The 22,305-nt window shown below is 36.0% G+C and overlaps 4 protein-coding genes across 19 annotated transcripts in view; 1 reads left to right on the top strand and 3 right to left on the bottom strand.

Moving 5' to 3' along the window:
* Window positions 1-282: 282 nt before the first annotated feature.
* On the bottom strand, window positions 283-5,026 carry LOC124541442 (zinc finger protein 37 homolog). Of its 2 annotated transcripts, none has more exons than XM_047119328.1 (5): window positions 4,820-5,026; window positions 3,357-3,495; window positions 2,600-2,704; window positions 2,059-2,220; window positions 283-1,595 (listed from the first exon to the last, which is right to left on the bottom strand). In XM_047119328.1, exons 1-5 carry the CDS (start codon window positions 4,973-4,975, stop codon window positions 487-489), a joined length of 1,671 nt encoding a protein of 556 aa, XP_046975284.1. In that variant the 5' UTR covers window positions 4,976-5,026; the 3' UTR covers window positions 283-486. The 2 variants fall into 2 exon arrangements, with proteins under 2 accessions (XP_046975284.1, XP_046975283.1); XM_047119327.1 differs by having other exon boundaries at window positions 285-1,595; window positions 2,059-2,223.
* A 578-nt stretch (window positions 5,027-5,604) lies between these two features.
* LOC124541445 (zinc finger protein 317-like) lies at window positions 5,605-7,659 on the bottom strand. The gene is made up of 2 exons (XM_047119332.1): window positions 7,482-7,659; window positions 5,605-6,723 (listed from the first exon to the last, which is right to left on the bottom strand). The coding sequence occupies exons 1-2, from the start codon at window positions 7,543-7,545 to the stop codon at window positions 5,615-5,617; spliced, it is 1,173 nt and encodes a 390-aa protein (XP_046975288.1). The 5' UTR covers window positions 7,546-7,659; the 3' UTR covers window positions 5,605-5,614.
* A 1,757-nt stretch (window positions 7,660-9,416) lies between these two features.
* Window positions 9,417-12,298, bottom strand: LOC124541489. Its single transcript, XM_047119405.1, has 3 exons — window positions 12,074-12,298; window positions 10,736-10,877; window positions 9,417-9,535 (listed from the first exon to the last, which is right to left on the bottom strand). The coding sequence occupies exons 1-3, from the start codon at window positions 12,227-12,229 to the stop codon at window positions 9,417-9,419; spliced, it is 417 nt and encodes a 138-aa protein (XP_046975361.1). The 5' UTR covers window positions 12,230-12,298.
* Window positions 12,299-18,301: 6,003 nt separating this feature from the next.
* Window positions 18,302-22,305, top strand: part of LOC124541439 (gastrula zinc finger protein XlCGF57.1-like) — a 37,458-nt gene continuing 33,454 nt past the window's right edge. For all 15 annotated transcript variants that reach the window (XM_047119317.1, XM_047119312.1, XM_047119313.1 and 12 more), the window contains exons 1-3: window positions 18,302-18,687; window positions 20,719-20,884; window positions 21,566-21,685. In XM_047119317.1, the coding sequence (XP_046975273.1) occupies window positions 18,535-18,687; window positions 20,719-20,884; window positions 21,566-21,685 (439 nt within the window). In that variant the 5' untranslated portion in view covers window positions 18,302-18,534. The remainder of the gene's footprint in view (window positions 18,688-20,718; window positions 20,885-21,565; window positions 21,686-22,305) is intronic.

The following is a 22,305-nucleotide window of genomic DNA, read 5'->3' as shown; positions in this document are numbered from 1 at the left end:
AACCGACGAAGGTTTTCTTACTCTGACATGTACATGTGCATGGTAATATTTAGTATATATATATATATATAATAAGATGTTTTATATATAACGTTGGATTCCCAAATAAATATATATTAAACAGTTTGTATAATATCGTTAATCTTGGGATTATCAGATCGACTGGCTTAAGACCAGACACCAAAAGTTTTGGAAAATAGAAGTACATAAGTATTTTAAACGACTTTTGAAATCAACGACTTTTCTTTTTTTGTTATATTTCATTAAAAATGAGTCCTTACAGATTGGGTATACTTGTATTAATAATTATTATTATACCACAGACTAGATTTGCATTCAACACGATGAAGTGATCATTATTTCCAAATTAAGATACCTGTCTTGTCAAATTTAAAATTAGGTGATACTGTAAGGAGGGTAGTACAAAAAAAATCACTAGATTTCACGGAATTCCCGTCAAAGACTCTTTCAAACGGGACATATTTCCTACTCGTGATAATTCTCCTCCAATTCCATCCCCTGATGCTGTCTTTTCATGTGATTCTTCAGATTCACGTTCTGCGTGAACGACGCGTTACACAAAGCGCACTTAAACTTCTTGTCATTGCTGTGAGATTGCATGTGAACCTTCAAACCCCTCAACCTTGGGTAACTCTTACCACAGTATTCGCAACGAAAGTTCCTTTCCCCTGTATGACTCGCCATGTGTTCCTTCAGCCTCGACGGGAGGTAGAAGCGTTTGTCACACAGATCGCATTGGTGTTTCAGTATCTTCAAGTGAAATCTCCTGTTGTGTTCGCGGAGGGACTTCCTGCTATCATATGCCCTGTCACACTGTTCGCACTGAAACGTCCTCTCTTCCCCGTGAATATCAATCATGTGACGATACCTTAACGTATAGGAAAAGAAGACCTCGTCACATTTACTGCACTGGTAGGCTGCCTCCTTCTTATGTGTTCGCGCGATGTGAATATACCTTGTGTATTTCGATTTGAATGATTTCCCGCATTCCTTGCAAGCGAAGCTCTCCTCCACTCTCTGATGTGTTTTCTGGTGCAGTATCAGCATTCTCTCTTCGAAATAATGTGCACCGCATATATCGCATATGCATGTACCGAAATGCTCTGCCATATGCTTCTTCAAAGCGTGGAAAAAACTGAAACTAGCATCGCATTCCGTGCAACTCAAGGAACCGGATGTGAGTCGGAACTTCAAGAATTCATTGGAGTCTGAGTAGTATTGCTTCGAATGACAATTCGTTATGTGTTGTTTGAACTGTTCTAAGTCTTGTATGCTCTCTGGGCAGTTACGGCAGTCTATCCTAAACGTATCGATTTGGACTTTTTTGTTGCTGGAACAATTGGTCAGGACATCTTTGAAAGTGGTAGGATCGTGAGTCATGGAATGTTCTCGTAGTTTATTGGGGTCGGTGAAGACTTGCCTGCAATACACGCAGAAGTAATCACTGAACGACGTGTCGAAAGGGCAGGCGTAAGAGTTCTCGACGATCGTCACCACATTGTGGAACGTTTTCGCGTTTTCGTTCGTCTTGCAACCGTTCAGTTTCTGTGAATGAGTGGATTTATCTGGCAGTTCTGTAACAAGCGGAGAAAAATTATAAAGGTGATTAACGAGGCGTTCTTTATTTATGTCGCTCTTTCACGAGCAAACCGCTGAACTGAATTGAATGAAATTTCTCTCCCTTGAAGGAGAGGGCTTGGAACGTATTCCACCACGCTGTTCCAATGCGGGTTGGTGGAATGCACATGTGGCAGAATTTCAACGAAATTAGACACATGCAGTTTTGCTCACGAAGGAAAACTCCTTCACCGCCGAGCACGAGATGAATTATAAACACAAATTAAGCATATATATATAGTGGTGCTTGTCTAGGTTTGAACCCGAAATCATCGGTTAAGATGCACGCGTTCTAACCACTGGGCCATCTCAGCTCAATCCGTTAATATGCATTGTGGTAAATGTACCAAGTGGTCTGATAAATTGGAAAATTATAGGATTGAAAAATACCGTTCCATTACCATATATTTTCAAACTCACCCAAATCTTGCATCTCTTTCAACTTCTCGTGGAGCCTCTGAGCGTCGTAGAGCATTTCTTTCGTCAGTTCCTCCTCTTTCTTCTCCCCTTTCCGTTTCTTATTGGACTTCAACTTCTGCCTCAGTTTTCTCTGGTGCTTGTTGATTGGTTCGATTTTCATTTCTTCTACGTATACAATAATTGCTCTTAAGATTAGCAGATTTAATTAATACGTTTGATTGATAGTATTTTTTAGAAATATCACGATGGAAATCAATTGATTGTTAATTATTTATTAATAATTACTACAAGTATAGTCCGACACAACTTAGATGTGGCATCGGCAAAATTCGTAAAACCGATCAGATCCAAATTAAGTACGCTATCCCAAATTATCAATATTTATTTCTCATGTGAACATGTGAACATGGTTATTTTTATTATTAAAGTTATTAGCTTCGTGATATACAAAAGCTAGGAAGCAAGAGCTTCCGACCCTGAGCTCTTGAGCTCTCTATACTACATAATGATAAAGATTTGCAATAATTAGATCATCACTCACCAATATCGTTATCGATATGATCTGCGTCATCTGGATAATCAAGTTCATCGTTAATGTTGATCTCTTCTTTGACATTCGTCTCCATTTTGACAACGTTTGGATCACCTTAAAAATATGATCATCTAAGAGCCCAGACTACAACAACATCAACTACAACAGCAGCCTGTAAATTTTCCACTGCTGGGCTAACACCTCTTCTCCCTTTGAGGAAAAGGATTGGAACATATTATAGCACGCTGGTCCAATACGGGTTGGTGGAATACACATGTGGCAGAATTTCTATGAAATTGGATACACGCAAATCCCTCATTGTGTTTTCCTTCACCGCTGAGCACGAGGTGAATTATAAACACAAATCAAGCACATGAATATTAAGTGGTGATTGCCTGCGTTTGGACCGGTAATCATCGGTTAAGATGCACGCGTTCTAACCACTGAGCCATCCTGGCTCAACAGACTACACCATTCCAGAGATTAGCCGGAACAAACAGACAGACAGACGAAAATTTTAAAAATGTTATTTTGCTATATCTACCGTGTATACATGCATATAGAATAGATTAGTAACGTTGCCTGTTTGTTCACGCCTGATCTCTCTCAGCTGATTTTAGATCGCCATCCCATTGGACTACGAGATTTAAGTAATAGTAAATACACTTGTCCTTGGACACACCTGTATACTATAACATATGGGCTGTCGAAATAGTCGCGTTCGAATTGGTCCAGAAAAAAAAATCACCATCAAATACAAAACTACCTTCATCGTGAATCTTCGTTCTCAGCAACTTCTCTTCGCACTGGAGAACTTGCTGACGAAAGCAGCTCGCCTCCCGCAGCCGAGACACACATGTCGCACATATCAAATGTTCCTCGGCCTCCCCGTCCAAGTGTGACAACTGAAATAAACAAAAGAAAAAAATGGCCGTCGTGGCACGCGTAGGAGACGATAACGAAACAAAAAAATAATAATTATTAAAGGAATTTTTAACAATAGAATAATAAAAAATATATGTAATCCATATATTTTTATTAATAATTATTTCTTCCATAATAATGTACATATTAACTTCAATTATAAATGTTTCAGTAGCTCTATCTGTTACCATCGGCAAAATTCGTAAAACCGATCACATCCGAATTGAGTATGCTGTCACAAAGTATCAATATTTATATCTTATGTGAATACAATCAAATATTCGTCAATTTGAATGGTCGCCTGAACTAATATAAATAAAATTATGTATGGACATAGTTTCAAGTCTCAGGGAAGCAAAAGGCTACTATTTACAACTCTCCCTTGTAAAAGGAAGTACTAAGTTGTAAAATGGGGGTATCAGATTATGTAGTATTGATAAAGTTTTACAAATTTCATATAGATAAAGCAGCAGATACACCAATAGATGAGGGCTTTAGAGGTTGAGTAAGGGCATGATATGAAGGCATTAAGGCATTTTCCTATTACAGTGTATGACTTGATTGCACCTTTCGTGGCACTAATAAATGCTTTACATAAAAAAATCATTAAAGATATCTTCAGCTCAGCAGATCTAATAAGTAACATGTCATAGTCGAATTGGAGAGGGTATTCGCAGTATTCCCCAGCTTACACATGGAAGGAATATTTTATGATTATGATAATTTATTTCTTTTCATAGTATAACTACAAGTTAAACAAAATCAAAAGATTTATCATACACACTAATACAGTTCAAAATAGCAGCCTTTCACAACTGCTTATAAGTTATGTATCTTTATCAGTTTCATTGTTAGCTTATACAAAGATACAACTATGAAATCTCAAAATTAAAGTTTAAATATCATAAATGTTATATTACAAGAAAAAAAATTATCTAAAAAAATATACTTCATTTCTCTTTTCCATTTTTAACTTAACTTGTGTCTAGATTATAAACTATTAATTTCCAATTAGGCTATCTATTGATATATGCATTATTTATTAAAAATAATGGATTCTATAACGTTGTAATGGGCGGGAAATCACATAGAAGGCTTTTGTTTTCACTTAGAGATACAGATATTATTAGTACAGGATAGGAAATAGTGAATAAATTTATTCTACAATACTAATTTGGTGTATATAATACGAAATACACTAAGAGTAATTTAATTTAATATTATATTGTTTTATGTGGAGTCCTAAACGTATATATGACATTATTTAAATAATAATAGTGTTTAATAATATTTGTATCTACATACCAGCAAACCAAAACAATCTACAAACATATCAGAATAAATTTCTTTTCGTCCTTGCCACTCGTATTCCACACTTAAAAGGCGACACCTTTTAATAGCACCACAACATCTACACACACCGGGATCGAATATGGGCCCTTTTCGAGTATTTGTGCTCATTTTAAACAATTTGTAATCGTGAATTAATTTGAATATTATTGCAAAATGACATTTTATTTGATTATAACCACAGACTAATATAGTTATATTCGTCATTTTAAAAAATGTATTCAATACGACATTAGGTTTTTACGCACTATCAACAAATTTATTCGTAGCCTTAGTTAAAAGAGTATTTATAAACTTTACTTTATGCAATGTTTATAGTAATAGCGTATTAAAACTGATGAAAAACAAAGTCTAAACTTAATTTATAAATATTCTACAATAAACCTTGAGCTCTGATGCTTTAAAGATTTCTATTAATATTGGTAATGAATAACTTTTAAAATATATGATCGGATTAAGTCTTATAATATTTTATGCTAGGCGAGACACGAATCAATTATTCTATATGAATCTGCCATTATTTTAACTCATAAAAAACCGTTGTGTTATAAGACAAAAATACTACTGCCAATTGATATATTTAATACTAATTATCATTTCGAATTTAACTATCTCTTATTTTCGATATTAGCCTTTTGTGTGTAAATAAAATAATTATCCAAAATTAAAGGAAAATTTATTGTCCTTAATCTAGAAAATAAATAACAATTATAACTATTAATGTGCATTTAATATGTTTTTATTAAATAATTATTCTTGAAAACTCTCTTCTGACTCTAAATGCTGGTGTTGCCTTTTTATATGATTCTTCAAGCAAACATTTTGACTATAGGACGCGCTACACATGGTGCACTTATATTTTTTCTCACTAGTATGCGATTGCATGTGTACCTTTAAAGCCCTTAACCTCGGATAACTTTTCCCACAGTGTTCACATCTAAAATTCCTCTCACCCGTATGACTAGACATGTGTTCTTTTAATCTACATGGCAAATAAAACCTCTTTTCACACAAACTGCACTGATGTTTCAGTAATTTTAAATGTATCCTTCTATTATGATCTCGCAATGTCTTCTTGCTGACATAAACTTTATCGCAGTGATCACATTTGAAAATGGATTCTTCACCGTGAACTTCTATCATGTGTTTTTGTCGAAGGGTATCGGAGAAAAAAGTTTCATCGCATTTAGCGCATAAATATCGAGCCTCCTTGGTGTGTAGGCGAGCAATGTGAATGCATAAATTGTACTTGGATTTAAATGACTTTCCGCATTGCTTACAAGAATAATTCGCGTTGGATCGCTGGTGGCTCTTCATGTGTGCTCTAAGCATTCGTTCCTCGAAGTAATGAACCCCACAGACATCGCATATACAATCGCCGAAATGTTCCGCCATGTGTTTCTTCAAAGTGTGAAAAAACCCGAACGTCCTGTCACATTCTGTGCATATCAAATTAGTTGGTGTCAGACGAAATTTCAAAAAGTCTTCTTTGACAGGGTACCAAGTTTTACCGTGAACGTTTTTTATGTGATATTTTAATGTATCGATATCATCAATGCTTTCGTTACAGAGTCGACAATCGATTCTGTAAAAATCGATTTGACATATTTTGTTTTCGAGACGAGTGTTATTGACTAATATTTCCATGTAGGTAGCGGGATCGTGTGTTAAGGAATGTTCTCGAAGTTTCCTGCAGTCCAGGAACTTTTGTCTACAGTAGGAACAATAGTAGTTGTTGAAGAATGTGTTAAAGGGGTACGCATAGGAATTTTCGATTATCGTTATTATATTTAGTATCGATTTGTCCTTTCGAAGACTTTCTTTCATAATCGGTTCTTTATCAGGAAGCTTTGTCTTATCTGTTGGATAAAAATTATATTTAGTTAAATTCTGATATATTAGAGAATGGACTGTCTTTACCATAAGGGCATACGAGACTTGCCAGAGCCTCTACATGCCAATATATTCGCTACTGTTTAAATTCGGAACATTTACATGGCGGCACACTAGGGCCTTACCCATTGGTTAAGTATTGCAATAGAAAAATATGTATACCTAGCTATTGACTTTTCAATAGGGCCCCATATACACGAGGGGCTTTAGGCCCCGAAGGGATGTAGAAGAGGAGGCATTAGCGTAATGTAACAAATAGAAACTGAATAGTAAGTATACATTATGGTACATTCAGATGTGCGTTAATCGGCTTTCAATTAAAACAGTGGCTGTTCACCGTCGCTATTACGATTCGAGATTAATCATGATTAAAATTTCGAATATCATCGGATAGCCGAGTTATTGCCGAGAAACTAATTTTAACCCTTATTTCACTTTATAGATATAAGCTTGCTTCATCGCAGTATTCTTAAAATTTGGTTCATTCGTTTGGGCGTTAAAGAGTAACAGACAGACAAACAGAGTTACTTTCGCGTTTATAATATTAGTATTTATTAAGAATTATATGACACTAAAGTGACAATAACAATTATATAGGTACCATTAAGTCTAGAGTGACTAGGCATCTTCTTGACAAGCATGCTCCTTAGGCTGAATCAGCACTTTCCTTTAGGCGTAATGACAGTTAAGCAATACCTTATATATTAAAAATAAAATACTTTACCGTGTTTATTCTGTGCCGTGACACGTCTCGTGTTCATTCGATTCCTTTTAATTAAGACATCCATCTGTGTTTTGTAATTGCTTCGTAAGGCCCTCTTTAGTTTTCGCTTCTCTGCACATTTCAATTCATTTTCTAAAGGGAATTCGGTTTTTTCAAACGAGGCGGTCTGTAAGGTCTCTGTGTCTGGAATTATGTTTAATGTTTAATAAAGTAAGAGTCGAGATGGCCCAGTGGTTAGAGCGCGTGCATCTTAACCGATGATTGCAAGTTCAAACCCAGGCAAGCACCGCTGATTCATGTGTTTAATTTGTCTTTATAATTCATCTCGTGCTCAACGGTGAAGGAAAACATCGTGAGGAAACCTGCATGTGACAAATTTCATAGAAATTCTGCCACATGTGTATTCCACCAACCCGCATTGGAACAGCGTGGTGGAATATGTTCCAAACCTTCTCCTCAAAGGGAGAGGAGGCCTTTAGCCCAGCAGTAGGAATTTACAGGCTGTTGTTGTATTCTAAATGTATAATAAAGTAAAAAAAACAATAATAATGTTAGTAGGTATACCTATTATAAAATAAATATTAAAGTTCATTTATTTTTATTTAATGAAATGATACGACACCCTCATTCGTAAGATACCATTACTAAATGTAAACTGTAAATCTGTCAAGCGTATCAAAAATCAAAATCAAAATAAACTTTATTCAAGTAGGCTTTTACAAGCACTTTTGAATCGTAACAATTAAGTGAAGCTACCACCGGTTCGGAAAGTAGATTCTACCGAGAAGAACCGGCAAGAAACTCAGTAGTTACTCTTAGCTTACAGCTCGTCAGTAATAAATGTCAGATTGTCCCGTGAACGTCGCACGTTTACTCGTGCAACGTGACACGTTACGATATCGTGACGTAAACTGTTGCAAAGTTAATTTCCGCAACACGGCGTGTCGTAACGACATATTTTTTGCCGTGTTAAGATGTCGCCGAGCAAAGATTATAAAAAAAAGTATGTGTATAATATTTTTTAAAGATACGAGATAAGATATTAGTTATTAAATAATTATTTAGTGAATAATGAATTATGAACAATTTAATATTCACTGAAATTCTAAGATGACTTTCACTGAACCATGTATTGGCTGAGCTTTGCGAATTCAGCACTCAATCTCGAAATAAAAAAATAAAAGCTATCGAGTTTTAAACTCTACAATTTTTGTAATAAATGTAGAAATCGAATTTTGGGATTTGAAAATTTTAAGATACGAACAGGTCTTGGATATTTAGAATTGAACCGGTGAAATCTTATAATGTTGTCTTAAATTTTCGCGATTACACATTGAAATAAAACTAGTTATAACGGATTTCTACCCGTGACCACGAACGCTGTAAAGTGCTCGAAACATCGGGATGTCAAAAATAATTAATATACGCGATTCAAATCCGTTATAACTAGTTTTATTTCGGTGAAATCTTATTTTGGGAAGATAACCAGAACACTGCCTGTAACCGGGCGCTTGTTGTGTTTAAGAAGGTAAAGTCGCTTTGAAGATAATCGCGTTCACACAAACTCTTCAGGTTTGTGTATCTACATCGATACATAAACCTGAAATGTCCTATAAAACAAAAACAACATCCTGTAAATTCCCACAGCTGGGCTAAAGGCCTCCTCTCCCTTTGAGAAGGTTTTTGGAACATATTCCACCACGCTGTTCCGAGGCGTGTTGGTGGAATGCACATGTGGCAGAATTTCTATGAAATTTGTCACATGCAGGTTTCCTCACGATGTTTTCCTTCACCGCTGAGCACGAGATGAATTATAAAGACAAATTAAGCACATGAAACAGCGGTGCTTGCCTGGGTTTGGTTTCGCAATCATCGGTTAAGATGCACGTCTTCTAACCACTGGGCCATCTCGACTCATATGTCCTATATGACTTATTAATATATGTACGTACCGTTGTCATTGTGATCTGATACGTCTATCTGTTCGTTTGCTTGCTTAAACTCATCCTGTGCAAAGTTTTGATAGTCCATTATTTCTTCATTACTTCTGCTATCTGCAAACAATTAATATCAGTGATATGTTGTCTGTAAATTCAACATTCACATAACTCAATGGAATGCCATCTCCGACTCATGGGATTGTAAACAAGATTATCTCCGAATTTTTGGGCATCTGGATATGGAGCTTGAAACTTGGGGTCTGTACTTTATAAAATGGTGACCTACCAAACTGTGTTAATAGTTTGGTTAAATTTTTTCTTAATGATAGGGCTTTATGCAAACCCTGGGTAGGTACCACCCACACAACAGATATTCTACCGCTAAACAAAAGGACGAAGTATTGTTGTGTTCCGGTTTGAAGGGTGAGCGAGCCACTGTAACTACAGGCACAAGGGACATAGCATCTTAGTTCCCAAGGTTGGTGGCGCATTGGCGATGTAAGGAATAGTTAATATTTCTTACAGCGTCATTGTCTATGGGTGATGGTGACCATCAGGTGGCCAAGATGCGCGTCCGCCAACCTATTTCATAAAAAAAAGTATTAGCATAAGGTATGTAACATTTATTTGGCAGTTACGAGTGCTAACAATATAACGAATACAAAAGACCATTTGTTATTTTCAATGATCTTTTTTAATGCGAGCGAATTACTGGCAGTACGTTTTACAAATAGAACTGGCGACCCTACAGCGAAAGCGTTTGTTGTTAGGGCTCTGTGCGAGCCCTGAGTAGGTACCACTCACTCACCAAATATATGTTATGTTCCATTTTCAAGGGTGAGGTGATCCAGTGTAACTTCTAACCAGAGTAACAAAGGACATAAGATCTTAGTTTCCGAGGTTAATATTTCTTACTGTGCTATTGTAAAAAAAATCTGCACAACCATTTTTTGGGGGGAGAGGGATCGGGCCTCCGGAACTCTCACTTACCGGACGAAACACGGTAGCATAGCTACCACTTTACGCCGGTTTTAAGTGAGAGAGTGGTACTTCCCCGGGCGTGCCGGCCCATTCGACTGCAACCGAGAGGTATGCAGTGTGGCACTACCACTATAAAAAAGCTCCGTACGGTTATACTATGGGGTTCTGGAGCGAGTATTCTAATATTAAATTTAGCTCGACTAGTCCTTATATCCAATAAATGATGTTAGGTAAAAAAATCCGCAGCGTTGCTGACGCTTTGGCTAAAAACTCCTTGCTTCACCTTAAAATATATTGTAAAAAAAGAAAACTTTGTTCATAATTACTGTCAACCTTCGTGTACGACAATCTTTGATCTCAAGAGCTTCTCTTCACACTCCAGGACTTGCTGCCGGAAGCAGCTCGCTTCTCGTAATCGTGTTACACACGTAGCACAGATGAGACGATCGTCTGGTTCGCCATCCAAGTGTGACAACTGCAATTATATTCATTAGTCAAGACTCTTTAAGTATCAAAATGCTTCAGCTTGTGATGAGCTGTTAGTATAACTGCTAGAAACATTACATTTACCATCATAATCAGCGGTTTTGATGGTGATACATGTCTTTACTTATTACAGTTTACAGTCGAAGGTGACCATTTATCATCAAAGTTGCTTTCTATAAATAAAATAAAAAAGCTGTAATTTTTTTTATTATGTAAGAAGCATATTTTAGTGAGGCAAAGGTTCACCCGAAGTTTAGGGCATATTTCACACTGCAAGAATTTTTTTTTGCCATCCATCCTTTAACAATTTGAAGCAATGTGACATCAACCTCAGGGATAATTATTTTATGTGCCATGTGAAAATTATAATAAGTAATACAAGCAATTTCATTAATGAATAAGAGTAACTACCGAGTTTACTGGTACTTATCAATAGAATGTAAATACCATACCATTAACAAAGTAATATTTGAATATTATTGTTAAGTAATTTATCAAATGTACGTTAACCTAGTATAATTTATTTATCATTAAGTAATTTATCAAATATACTTTAACCTTGTATAATTTATTTATCAAAAGTAATTTCCAGAATAATATTTGTAAAGTTCTTATTACGAGTAATTTGAAATTGTTAAGTTATATGGAATACAGTTCTACACTATGCTACTAGGAATTTGTTTCATTAAGAAACTTTCAGCTTATTTAATCTAATTTAACAATTTATTTATTAACACTTTTATAATACTTTCATAATAAATTGGGAGTGTGTAACTGATTTTCTATACATTTTTTTATGTTTTATAGGTGTCCGCCTCGTTGAAAGATTTAATGAATTAGTATCATATGTTCTGTATGAAATAAATTATTTAGACTTAGATAAAATACTTGGACTATTTTATCTAAATGTGTGTTAAGCAAACTTAGTCTCCTCAAAGTTTTATTGAATGTAATAGATTTTGTGGGATATTATGTAGTAACTATTAAAAAATTAAGTAACATTTTGTCATAATCTTCCTCTTGAGAATTGTGGTAGTGGTGTGAGAGTATTCCACCACGCTGTTGGTTACGGGATGGTGGGTTTCTTCCCGATGTTTTTATTGCCGAGCATATGTATAAAAATAAAACAGAAACATGTGTTACAGAAAGTTTTCACTAGAAAATAATTTATGAAATACAACAAACCACTAAGCCAAAACAATCCACAAACATATCTGCGTAAACCTCCTTTCGGCCCAACCCTACGTATTCAGTATTTAAAAGACGACATTTCTTAATAGAACCGCAACATCTGCAAACACCTGGATCGAATATAGGCCCTTTGCCTTTAATAATATTCATTTTTAAAAATAAATGAGTTTGTTTTGTTACTTAATTTAATTTTTTTAATTGAAATTCGTATTTGGAATTCAATTCAATTCTTGGTTTAATGGCTTTTAGTTGTGCCGACAAGGCACAGATTATTTCGCCAATGTCACGTAGGATGGAGAAGACACGAAAGAGATTGATTGGTACAGTTGAGGAAACAAACTCAATTAAATTTTGAAGATTAGCATAGTCGTAGTAATTTCCTTGTTAATCCTTAACCTAGAACAACACAAACATTAAGGGTTAATGAAAAGGTACAGTAAAAATAATTGTTAGTACTCTAAACTAAATAATATACTTAAATATCACACTCAATTGGACTATTTACAACTTAATTTTATTGCATTTAATATATTTACATAGAAAAGTACAAAATGGACTAAACACAAACGTCAACAAACATTCAACATTTATAGGGCGAGGGACTTTAGGAGGGAGAACATCATATATGGGATGAAGAAGTTTAGGACAAAGGAACAGGATATGGGTTGCGGAGCCTTCGTCTAGGCCACATTCACACAGCGAGTGATCTCGAACTCTTATCTTAGCTAGGTGGATAGGTGTACAGGAATGGCCGAGGCGTAATCGACAGATAGTGGAAATGACCCAACGATCAGCGTGCCTGAGAAACGAAAACCAAGGACGCCTCGGAATTTCAGGTTGTAACGCCGAGTAATACTTACCCTTAACCGATTTTGATGAAATCCAAAAAGAGCTCCAGGATTTAACCATTTGAACCTTCGCAAGAGTGAGCAAGTCTCTAGCGGAATTGACAAAATGCTCAGATGAGCCAGATTGAATAGCAGTCTTTGCATATGAGTCAGCCATCTCGTTTCCAATAATACCGGAATGACTTGGAATCCAGACGAGCAAAACTTGTAGACCCTGTTGATGACAGGACAACAGGGCCTCTCTGATCTTAAAAACGATAGAAAGTCTTAATTTGCTACGAAAAGGATTTTCCTTAATGGCCAACAGACAGCTTAAAGAGTCAGATAAAATAATAGACTGAGGTATGTTGTGCGATTGGGCATACTTAATAGCTTCCAGTAAAGCAATGGCTTCACCTGAAAATACAGAAGTTTCTGGGGGGCATTTAAAAAGGAGTGCTATTTTATATTTTGGTATCCAACAAGCTGCGCCAACGCATCTGTTGGGTGAGAGTTTAGAGGCATCAGTATATATAGCGAGGTGATTCGGCCAATTTTGATGAAAGATTCTTTGAAATTGGATAGCAGTATCAGAAGAACCTTTTATAAGACCGAGATTTGTGATAATAAGAGGATTATATAAAAGAGCATTAAATGAGGTGGAAAAAAGGGGATTAGAAGGAAAAGTGGAAAGGGGATGGGGGAGGTTGGTGTACTTGAGGAAACTGTTTAATAGGAACGAGGATTTCGAACTGTCTGGGTTGTAAAGGTGGGATAATTTGTTTAATCGAGGCAATAGAGGATGGGAAGATAACTGTAACAATTTGATGACAAAGCGGTCACATAAATATTGCCTCCTTATATGTAGAGGAGGGTCAACGCACTCAACCTGCAGAGCATTAGTAGGGGTGGATTTCATCGCACCCAAGATTATGCGCAAACATTTGTACTGAATTTTGTTTAATTTTTCTGAAGCAGATTTATTGAAGGGATCTAGAACAAACAGTCCATAGTCCAAATGACTACGAACTATTGCGTTATAGATCAACTTCAATGTATAAGGGTGAGCTCCCCACCAAACTCCAGATACTGCTCTAAGGGCATTAATTGATTTTTCACATTTCTTGGTTAAATGGTCAGAGTGTGAAATTCCGTTCAGTCGTTGATCGAGAATAATACCAAGAAATTTTGTTTTGTCTACAAAATTGATACATTGACCCTCATAAAACAAATTAATAGAAGGTATATGTCTCTTTTTAGTAAATATCACTGCTTGACTTTTGGCCAACGACAGCGATAAGCCATGGTCACAGAGCCATTGGTGTAGGTAATGCAAAGCAGAGTTTAATCGAAACGTTAAATTTTCAATGGAGCTAGATCTAAAATACAAAACAGTGTCATCAGCGTACTGGAGTATGTTGCAAAAATTGTTAACAGACAAATCGAGGTCATGGGTGTATATGCTATAAAGCAGAGGACTGAGTACTGAGCCTTGAGGAAGACCTTTCCAGACAAGTCTGGGGGGAAGAGAGTGATGTTGGTGTCTTACCGTTATGGATCTGCAAGTTAACAGATTACATATGAGATGCACAATCCTCGGTGGAATACTCAGCTGTTGCATTTTCTGCCTGAGTAACGGAAGAAGGACATTGTCATATGCAGAAGATATATCAAGAAAGATTCCCACAAGGTACTCTCCTTTAGCAAAGGCAATTCGAATGTCTGTTGTAAGTATGCTTAGACTGTCAATGGTGCTCAACCCCTTCCGAAAGCCAAATTGAGAGGGAGCAAGTATATTTCTGCTTTCCATTAACCATTCCAAGCGGTTCTTCAAAAGATGCTCAGTGATCTTTGCCAGGGTTGACGATAAAGCTATCGGTCTATATGAGTTGCAATCTGAAGGGTTCTTACCCGGTTTAAGAATCGGGACAACAATTTGTGACTTCCAAGATTGCGGGACGATTCCTTTGATAAAAACCGAGTTAATTATATTTAAAAAACAAGTTTTCGCTTTATCGTTTAATTTAGATATAAAAGAGTAAGGAACGCCATCTTCCCCAGGAGTAGAATCAGATAAACCATTTAAAGCACAATTAAGTTCAGAAAAAGAAAAGGGGGCATCCATTTCATCCAAAGTAGATGCAGGCGAAGAATTTAGAAAACTGTCCTCATAAGGGACAAATGGGGGGGCAAGCTTGTCAGCGAAATTGTTAAGCCACTCAGAAGGAGTATTTGAGGAAGGATTGACAGAGTTAAGGCAACGGCGAAATTTTTTTAGTTGGGACCAAACTGCAGAGGAAGAGGAACGAGGACTCAGGGATTCACAAAAATGAATCCAACTGACTTTCTTCTTTTTAGAAATAAGCTGTTTAAATTTTGCGTCGATTCTCTGATACCTACTAAAATTATCCGTTGACATACACAATGTGTATGAAACTTCAGCCTCTAGCCTCTGTTCAGATAATCGCTTGCATTCCTCATCCCACCAAGGGGTGGAAAGCAAATGAGTTTTTGAGATATGCTTTTTAGGGAAATGAAGATCAGCTGCAGTTAAAATGCCATTAAGGAAAAGATCATAGCAAACAATTACATCTCCATAGTCTTGTGAAACAAAGAGGTTGTCGATCATGGTATCAACAGACTCAGCATATGCAGACCAGTTAACATTTTTTAACTTATATTTTAATAAGGGGTTTGGATTTATATGGGGAATGGATCGGTGATTTAAAGAAAGGACAATAGGAAAGTGGTCACTACCAAAAGAGGAAGAGAGGACATTCCAGGATATTTGAGAAGCGAGGACTGGAGAGGATAAGGATAAGTCTACAGCGGATTTTGGGTTTTGGTTAGGGTATACTCTACGAGTTGGTGAGCCATTATTGAGGATGCAAAGGTTTGCATCATCAAATATGTCCATCAACAAGAGAGCAAATGGGTCACAGAAATGTGAACCCCAGGAGGTGTGATGGGCGTTGAAATCACCCATTACAAGGATAGGACTAGGAAGACAGGAAATGATGGCAGAAATATCAGGAATTAAAGCTGGATTAGGATGAGGAATGTACAGGGAAAGAAAAGAGATGTTCAGGGCTCGGACAGCAACAGCATTAATATGCTGGTTGGGAAGGGATAAGGGAATTTGGGAAAAGGGGAGGGAGTGCCGTATAAAAATGGCACTCCCTGCATAACCATCATTTCTGTCATCCCTCAAACAGGAGAAGCCTGGGACCCGGAATCGGGATCCAGGGGTCAACCATGTTTCAGAGACGGCAATAATGATAGGTTTATGGAGGTTAATCAGTGAGAGGAGTTCATGTTTTTTAGGACGGACGCTCTTGCAGTTCCATTGAAGGAAGCTGATTAGGGCCATTGTGAAGGATTGAGAATAATTGACATAAGTCTTGAGCAACGTTGGACGGTAAGGGGATGTCGTTACATGTTGAAATAATACTAAGAAGTATTTTTGTTAGCATTTCTAAGAAGTTAGGATTGCTATTAAGAGGATTAGGAGTGTTTTGGTTGAGAGCACAACCGTTAGGAGCAGAAGAGGGACAATTACTAATGATCGACTGGTGGGCCTGCTTATCATACCCCTTACCAAGAGGTGATCTTGGGCGAGGAGTACTGATAACAGTCTTCCGATAGGACCTATTAGTTGAAGGGATAGGTTGATTTTGGATATTTGGAGAATATGAGGGAGGGGTAAACATCTCCTTTGCAATCTCTGCATAGGATCTACGAACAGGAGGGAACCGAGAGGATGCTTCAATATAAGATATGTTATCCTGAGACATAACTATTTTAATTGACTGTTGACGGGAAAACTCAGGACAGTCCTTGTCTGTTGTATAATGGATACCAGAGCAGTGTAAGCAAGTGGCGTTATCCTTACTTACACTACAAGACTCACCTGTGTGGGATTTGGCACACTTATAACACCTAGGTTGAGATCTGCACTGTGTTTTAATATGACCATAACGACAGCAATTAAGGCATTGGATGGTCGGAAGTTTGTAAGTCTCTACTGGAAGGGATGTATGGTAGGAAAAAACTTTTGAAGGAAGTATTTGCCCTCTAAAAGTAATAACGACAGATTGGGTAGGAACCCATGTTGTTACACTGTCATTAATTGTCTTTCTATTTAGTCTTCTTATTTTCATTACTTCACCACATCCAGTGGGAAGTTCAAGTGACATAGCAAGTTCTTCCATCGTCCAGTCCACGGGGATACCCTTAATTAAACCCATTCTGGTTACATTGAAAGTCGGTACAGTTGCTTTATACTTGCACATTTCAACGATAGGATTTGCCAGAAATGAGTTTGCTGCTTTAGCTGATGAAAATTCAACAGAAATTTTGTTTCGACCTATATTTTTAACACCATCATTAATAATTCCTTGAATTTTATGGGTGTGCAGAAATTGTCCAAATTTAATTGCTCGGATAGTAGTTCCTGAGGCTGGGTCAGACACTTCCCGGGACACTTGAACGATGAAAGGACCTTTGTCATCGTCAGAATATATTTTAGGGCCTTCAGAGAAGGATGGGTGAGTGTAAATTGTTTGAATAGAGGGATTTGCCGAATTTGGATGAATTATTGTTTTTTTAGGATTAGTATCGGAATTTATTGATTCGTCAACTTGGCGTTTTCGAGAAACAGGAGTAGAGGTAGGACAAGGCGTATCAGTATTTGTTTGTAATGAGCCACCCGGATCCGGGGGTTCAGGCGTAGGATCAACCTCCATTATAAAACTTACAAGCTAAAAATTATTAATATACTATAAATACTTACAAGATTTAAAAATATTAGTAACACCACTTAACCCAACTACCAACTAAAGCACTATTAACAATAAAATATACTACAAAACTAAACGTAAACACTCAGAATCTCTAAACACGTGTGTTAACCAACGCTAACGCAAGCGAAAAAAACGTATTTGGAATTGGAATGTTGTTGTTGCATACTGTCAAACGTTTTGTTATTTACTGCATACTGACATTGCCATAATTATATCGACTGATGTTACATGACTGTATGAAATAATATATAAGCTTTATTCACACATTGAAGATTTGTTAGCTTGTTGTCAGTACCTAAGTAGGTTTTAAATTATTTTCTATGAATAAGTTTTTTTAGAGTAAAAATTAATCTTCAAAGTTTTTTATTTTTTAACATTGTCTGACTGTCTTTAACATTCCAATATTATTAAGCATAAAATAATGTTAGTGCTTTTTTAATTATATGATAATAGCATTCTTTGAAATCAAGTCAACTTTTTCAAATTTATTGAGTTTATCTATTTATTTATTATAAAGGCCTAAGGCCCCAATAATTATTAGATTTTTTTTGCTATTGGCAACACTTGTTTGTGAATTCCAGTCGAGATGTCGAGTATTTAGTGCTAGGCGGTGGCGCCAGTGGCCATGGTGCGCGTTTAGCGCAACTAGCAATGCTTCACGCTTGACGCTTGTTTCGGTATCCGATGGCGTCCCATTGTGCAAATGTAGTGATAACTTGAAAAATGTAAAATAATGGCCTATAATTTGTTACAATAAACGTTTTAAGTTAATAATAACATGTGATAAAAATATTTTCTGTGAAAATAAGTGTTAATAATATAAGAAATGGCATCAAAAACTACAGAATGGCGACCGGGGCCTACTGTGTGCCGATGTTGTCTTACTGAAGGATGCTACAAAGACATTTCAACTGAATATTTTTGGATGGGCAAGAGAGAAGTGTACGCTGAGATGTTGTCTGAAACATTTGATTTAAGTGTAAGTTCGATATGTATCATAAATCGCCTATTAACACTTGGCGTCCATTTTCTAGCGTTCGAACTTTTTGTGTATAACCCGACTGAATCTGATTGCTTTTGTTATTGATCTTAAAGCGACGCAGCTTGTGCCAATTTCATTTGGTTGGCTTACAAAATCAATAATGAGATTTGTCGATAGGTTCAAATCGCAAATTATTTTAATTCTTTATTTCCGCAATATTTAAGAAATCACCAAATCGATATTACGAATATTCTGAAATATTTATCTTATTACTTTGTATAAATTTGTGTATATACACTTCTTTTATAAACACAACATGAATTACTTTTTATTTAAATTTCCGGCATTTATAACAAAATGCATTTAACAATAATAATAAAAAAACCGATTTGCTTAGTAAGTTTTCTTAGTATTTCACAGTGCCTTTTAAAGTATAATCTTTTATATACTTGTTTTTTTTTTTAATTATGCAAAAATGCAAAATGTTGTTATTTAAAAAAGTTTTTATCAATAAAAGTTTCAGTAAAAGTTATGCTCAAATTACGAGCGGATTTATAAATGTTTGCACATTATTTTTTTCATATATTACTGTTACAAACTACTCATAACATTTGTATACATCTAAGGCAGATACCAACTTCAAAATTACGAAAATAAAATCATATGCTACCTATACAGCATCAATGCTTTAATAATTTTAATTAATTAACATATAACAAGTCTATTCTAACCACAAGAGAATGTAAACAAAATAAACAACATTTGATTTTGAATATATCAAAAATCAAAATCAAAATAAACTTTATTCAAGTGAAGCAAAACAATTAAGTGAAGCTACCATAGGTTCAGAAAGTAGATTCTACCAAGAAGAACATAGTTACTCTTTTTCAACATTTAAAAATATAGTCTTGTTACATTATTTATGTATTTGTGAAAATTTGGGGTTCGAACCCTCAATTGTTGGTTAAGATGCATGCTTTGCATTCTAACCACTGGGCCATCTCAGCTCTTAAAACTATAAATTAATAATTACAAATTAACGAATACCAAAAAAGTGTATATGTATATAAATAAATACATATTGATGACATAATAATACTACTGTTCGTAACATCTTAAAAAACATTCTATAGTTTAAAAGATCTAAGCATACATATGGAGGGAATCAACTTTTATAATATATTAAAATTATATACAATGTATAAATTTTACATATATTATGACTGTTTATAAACAATGTCTCAAATACGTATTAAAATACAAACATTGCTATCAAAGAAAATCTAACATACCTATTTTTAATAATAGTTAAGTGTAAAGCTTGTGTAAGGAGTGAGGTTCTAAAATAATGAAAGTAGTTAGTCTGGCTTCATAACTATTGATTGGTCTTAGTTTAGTTGTTATTATAATTTTTTTTTGTTTCTGGTATAGGATGGTGGTCACCGCTACCATAGATAAAAGCCCTGTAAGAAATATTAACCATTCCTCACATTACCAACACCCCCAACTTATGTGCCCATATTTACCATCGCTGACTTATCGTCCCATAATTATGGGGACAAATATCGACTTACCCTATTAATACATATGATTACTATGCTAGGTTCAGTATCTTTTTCGCCAGTGTTTGGCCAAGAGCAATGACAGGAATTTGTAAATTAAAATATAAATGTCCATCTTTGAGGAGATGGTTTCGGTATAATTCATTTTGTGCTCCGCAGTGATGTACTCCCATCTAATCTGAAAGAAAGAAATGTTTAATAGCACACAAGACACAATAAAAAGAATAAAAAGTATGTAAAACAACAACAACAAAATAAAACAATGATAATAATTAACATGTCCTACAAAGTGCTCCAAGTTTGGTTCCAATAACCCAATGCTGATTTTGAATTTCAATGGAATTCTTCCACGTCTGTATCCTATATCAGATATTGGATTAGGGTGGCGATTATAAATAAAATTGTGGCCAAATCTTATTCATCAGTTGAATCAAATCGAAGTATTAAATATATTCGGTGTTTTCAGATCGCCTATTCGCAATCCGGCGGACCGAACAGTCACAGTCGTTTGATATGCGAGCCTTGCATATCGAGGCTGCGGGACGCGGCGGATTTCAAGCGTCAGGTCCAGGAGTGCGAGCGCACCTTCATGCAGTACTTGGACCCGGGTAGTTCGCTGGCGGATTTGGAAGGTATAGCCTATACTTTAAGAGTATTTTTAATCTGACGACCTCCGTGGTCGATAGGTGTACACCGATTTCCATGGGTACGCCACTTCGAAGTCCCGGGTTCGATTCCCGGCCGAGACGATGTAGATTATCATTAGTTTATATTGTTATCTGATTTTCGATAACACATGCTTTAGCTACTTACATTGGGATCAGAGTAGTGTATGTGATGTTGTCTACTTATACTTATTATTTAAAAAAGTTTACAACGAAACGCTTGTGTGCGAAAGGTTACTATACAATTAGTGAGTTTATGATCGTTAGCACACTTTGGGAATGAAACGATCGCCTCCTGGCTGTCTATTCATATAATATATGTATTTAATTAATTTGATAAAAAAAAATACCTGAGTTTCTTTTGCCGGTTCTTCTCAGCTAAGGGTGTTTCTTTTTCCGAACCGGTGGTAGTGTTTCATTTTACCATCATCTTTGTGTTAAAAAAAAAAAAAACCACACCCCCCACTTTCCATCACGCGGGGGAAGCGCGTAATGCGTTTTTACAGCGAGAAAAAAACAATGCGGCCTTATGGCTAAGCAGCGATCTCTTCCAGGCAACCTTTGGGTAGAGGTGCATAATATTTACATATATGGGAAGGGTACAGTAATTTTAAGTCACTTTACCTATAGTACATGTTCCTCTTACAGTGGGAGTGGATCTCGACAAGGAGGTGAAAGTGGAGCGAGTTAAGGAGGAAAAGGAACAGAGCGATGATGATGAATTCGACGACCGGCCCGATTTTGGTGATGACGACGATTATGATGACCGTGAGTACTGATATATGATATATACTTTATATGTTAAGCATTTTCGAACCATCATCACCACATGCGAATAGTATACAATTAGTAAGTTTATGATCGATAGCACACCTTGGGAATGTATTTAATTAGTTTGTCAAAAAAAGTTCCTTTGAGTTTCTTTCGCCGGTTCTTCTCAGATCAGGGTGTTCCTTTTTCCGAACCGGTGGTAGTGTTTCATTTGACCATCAATGAGAAAGTGCAATGTTTCTTCTACATTGAGTAAAGTTATTTGAGTTTGAGTATAGCTCAGGTATCATTACATAGTATAAAACAAAGTCACTTACCGCTGTCTGTCCCTACGTATGCTTAGATCTTTGAAATTACGATAGAGTGATTCGAGAGGAAGGTTTTTGTATATAATACATGGACAATATAGTAAAGAAACAGTGATAATTTTAGAAGTTTTTAATGTGATGTAAATAAACAAATTCTGTAGTATATTTAGTATCAGTATTGCACCCGTGCGAAGCCGGGGCTTGTCGCTAGTTAAGATATATAATTACTTCTTGATTGATTTGATCGGTAGCAAGAATGCCAGCAGCGTTTCGCTGTTGAATTTCGATCCTCTAGGCCATAAATAACCA

The sequence above is a fragment of the Vanessa cardui genome, chromosome 28 (genome assembly GCF_905220365.1).
Source record: "Vanessa cardui chromosome 28, ilVanCard2.1, whole genome shotgun sequence".
NCBI lineage: Eukaryota > Metazoa > Arthropoda > Insecta > Lepidoptera > Nymphalidae > Vanessa > Vanessa cardui.
Note: the sequence above shows the minus strand (reverse complement) of the source record. Positions and strands in the feature narration are given on the sequence as shown.